The following is a 2028-nucleotide window of genomic DNA, read 5'->3' as shown; positions in this document are numbered from 1 at the left end:
ACTGTCAATAACGAACAATATCCTACGAACTCAGTGTGTGACTATAAACCTGTATTTAATGGGGATTAGCATTCAAAGAGAATTTCACCAGTTCTCTATGCTTGTACCATTATTACTATAAAATAGAGCACGGAGACTTCTCTCTGGTGGACTCAGTATGCTGTTTTCATGTTGCATCAAGGACCCCTTTCCCCCCTTCAGTTCAGGTCACACATTTAAATCTATCTGGGTACTCAAAAATATAAGTGCATATTTGAGAGTCTTCCCTACCTGTGACTTTCTTTTCATTGTCATCGTAGTTGCTGGATGTCAGTAGCTGTCCAAAGATGAGAGCGGGCACATAGACCTTCTCCACTTTGTGTTCCACAACTGGAATACCTTTCCCGTTGTTCCATACACTGATTGTGTTGTTCTCTCTAGGGGAAAAAGACAAAAAAAGTGGTTTTAAGGCTGCAAATGACCGAGCTACGAAACAAGTTTTATACAAAAGCTCTGGGGAAAGGCCACCATTTCAAAAAGGGCAGATCTCCGTGCAGTAAATGCAGAAACAGCCAGCAGAGGGAGGACAAGGCAACAAAAAAATTCTCAGCTCTCCAGATACCCTCTGTGAAATGGACCACCACACATAAAAAACCTCTACCTACGCTCAATGACAGAATAAGGAGGTTGAGAGGCAGAGGAAAATGGCCACAACAGAAAACAACAACAACAACAAGCAGTCACTTCACCAATCAGCACTCTGTAAGACACCAAGGGACTAAAAAAGAAAAAGGCTTTCACAGCTGGTGAATTACATTTGTTTAGCTTGGATCTGCCTCATCACAGAGCCTCCCAATATTACACCAGCTTAGCAGAACAGCATCTGAGTGAGAAACTCTAACGCACTTGAGTTGGGAAGGCAATGACCAAAATTGAAATACAACTTACACATCAATTGTAACTTTAATGCATGACATGTTCTTATCCCTTTGCTTGTTGTCTGCAGCATTGACTAGAATAGAAAGGTTATTTTTATTACATTACATTTGCAATCAAGGCAAAACTATTAAGTCTTTTCAGTAGAATGAATACAGAAATTCAATACAATGTTATTAATCATCTTGGTATGCAAATATTTTGCAAGTGACAAAGATCAGTACTGTAAGTTAACATAAAAGGGAAAATTTTGGGCTGAATGAAATTTGGTCTGCAATAGAGTGCGCCATCATCCCATGAATGCTTTACTATTAAGTAGTGCTAATGGAAGGACATTGGTATGTAATATTTCCAAGCACAATTAACAAGCCATGTACTCTGAACACCATCCACCAAATTATGCAATAAACATTACTTGGGCAACAATGCAACCAGATAAAAGAATACTTGATAAGTTCTTACATTTAGTTGCAGTTTCTTAGACATTCAGCACCCATTAATAACTGACCAATCTTTAACTCAACAGACAAGCCACCTTACCTAAAATCTCGTCAAAGATTTTGTACAAGCCAGGCACAAAGGTCACATCTCTGCAGTTGAGACCCACATCCTCATCAAAAACCCACATTTGCTGAAAAGAAGGCAAGAAAAACTTAAGTCCTCAGGTACACCTCCAGTTCTGTACCATCAGTTTGTAAAGCACAAGGCTTTACAAACTGATGTTTTGTGCTTTAGAAGCAGACGTTAACGACTTCCCGCCTGCATCGAGGAGTTCAGGCGGCTTAGCCCCGCGGCTCTCCCTCGTCCCGGGCCTCCCCCCCCCCGCACCTGTGTGACCAGCTCCACGGAGCCAATGTAGGTGTCGGGCCGGAGCAGGATGTGCTCCAGCTGCGTCTTCTTCTGGTAGATATGCTCCACCGAGAGCTGCTTCTTGGGGACATTGCCCTTGGGCAGCCGGACGTTCTCATCCACGGGCTGCTCGGGGGAAGAGACAGCGGTAGTGAGGGGCAGCGAGATCCAGGAGGTGAACGGCGGGGGCGCGAAGGAGATGAAGTGGGAGTCGGGGGTTGGTGGAGAGGGCCTGGGCGGCGGGGGACCGGGACACGGTACCAA

General features: G+C 44.1%; 1 protein-coding gene across 1 annotated transcript; it reads right to left on the bottom strand.

The window, feature by feature from the left end:
• Positions 1–270: 270 nt before the first annotated feature.
• LOC104534914 (DNA topoisomerase 2-alpha-like) lies at positions 271–1890 on the bottom strand (the record flags this gene model as incomplete). The annotated part of the gene is made up of 4 exons (XM_010179787.1): positions 271–416; positions 928–991; positions 1456–1546; positions 1744–1890. Coding segments are annotated over 4 exons (448 nt in total), but the record flags the coding sequence as incomplete, so codon positions are not given.
• Between the last annotated feature and the right edge of the window lie 138 nt (positions 1891–2028).

The sequence above is a fragment of the Mesitornis unicolor genome, unplaced genomic scaffold (assembly GCF_000695765.1).
Source record: "Mesitornis unicolor isolate BGI_N332 unplaced genomic scaffold, ASM69576v1 Scaffold49012, whole genome shotgun sequence".
NCBI lineage: Eukaryota > Metazoa > Chordata > Aves > Mesitornithiformes > Mesitornithidae > Mesitornis > Mesitornis unicolor.
Note: the sequence above shows the minus strand (reverse complement) of the source record. Positions and strands in the feature narration are given on the sequence as shown.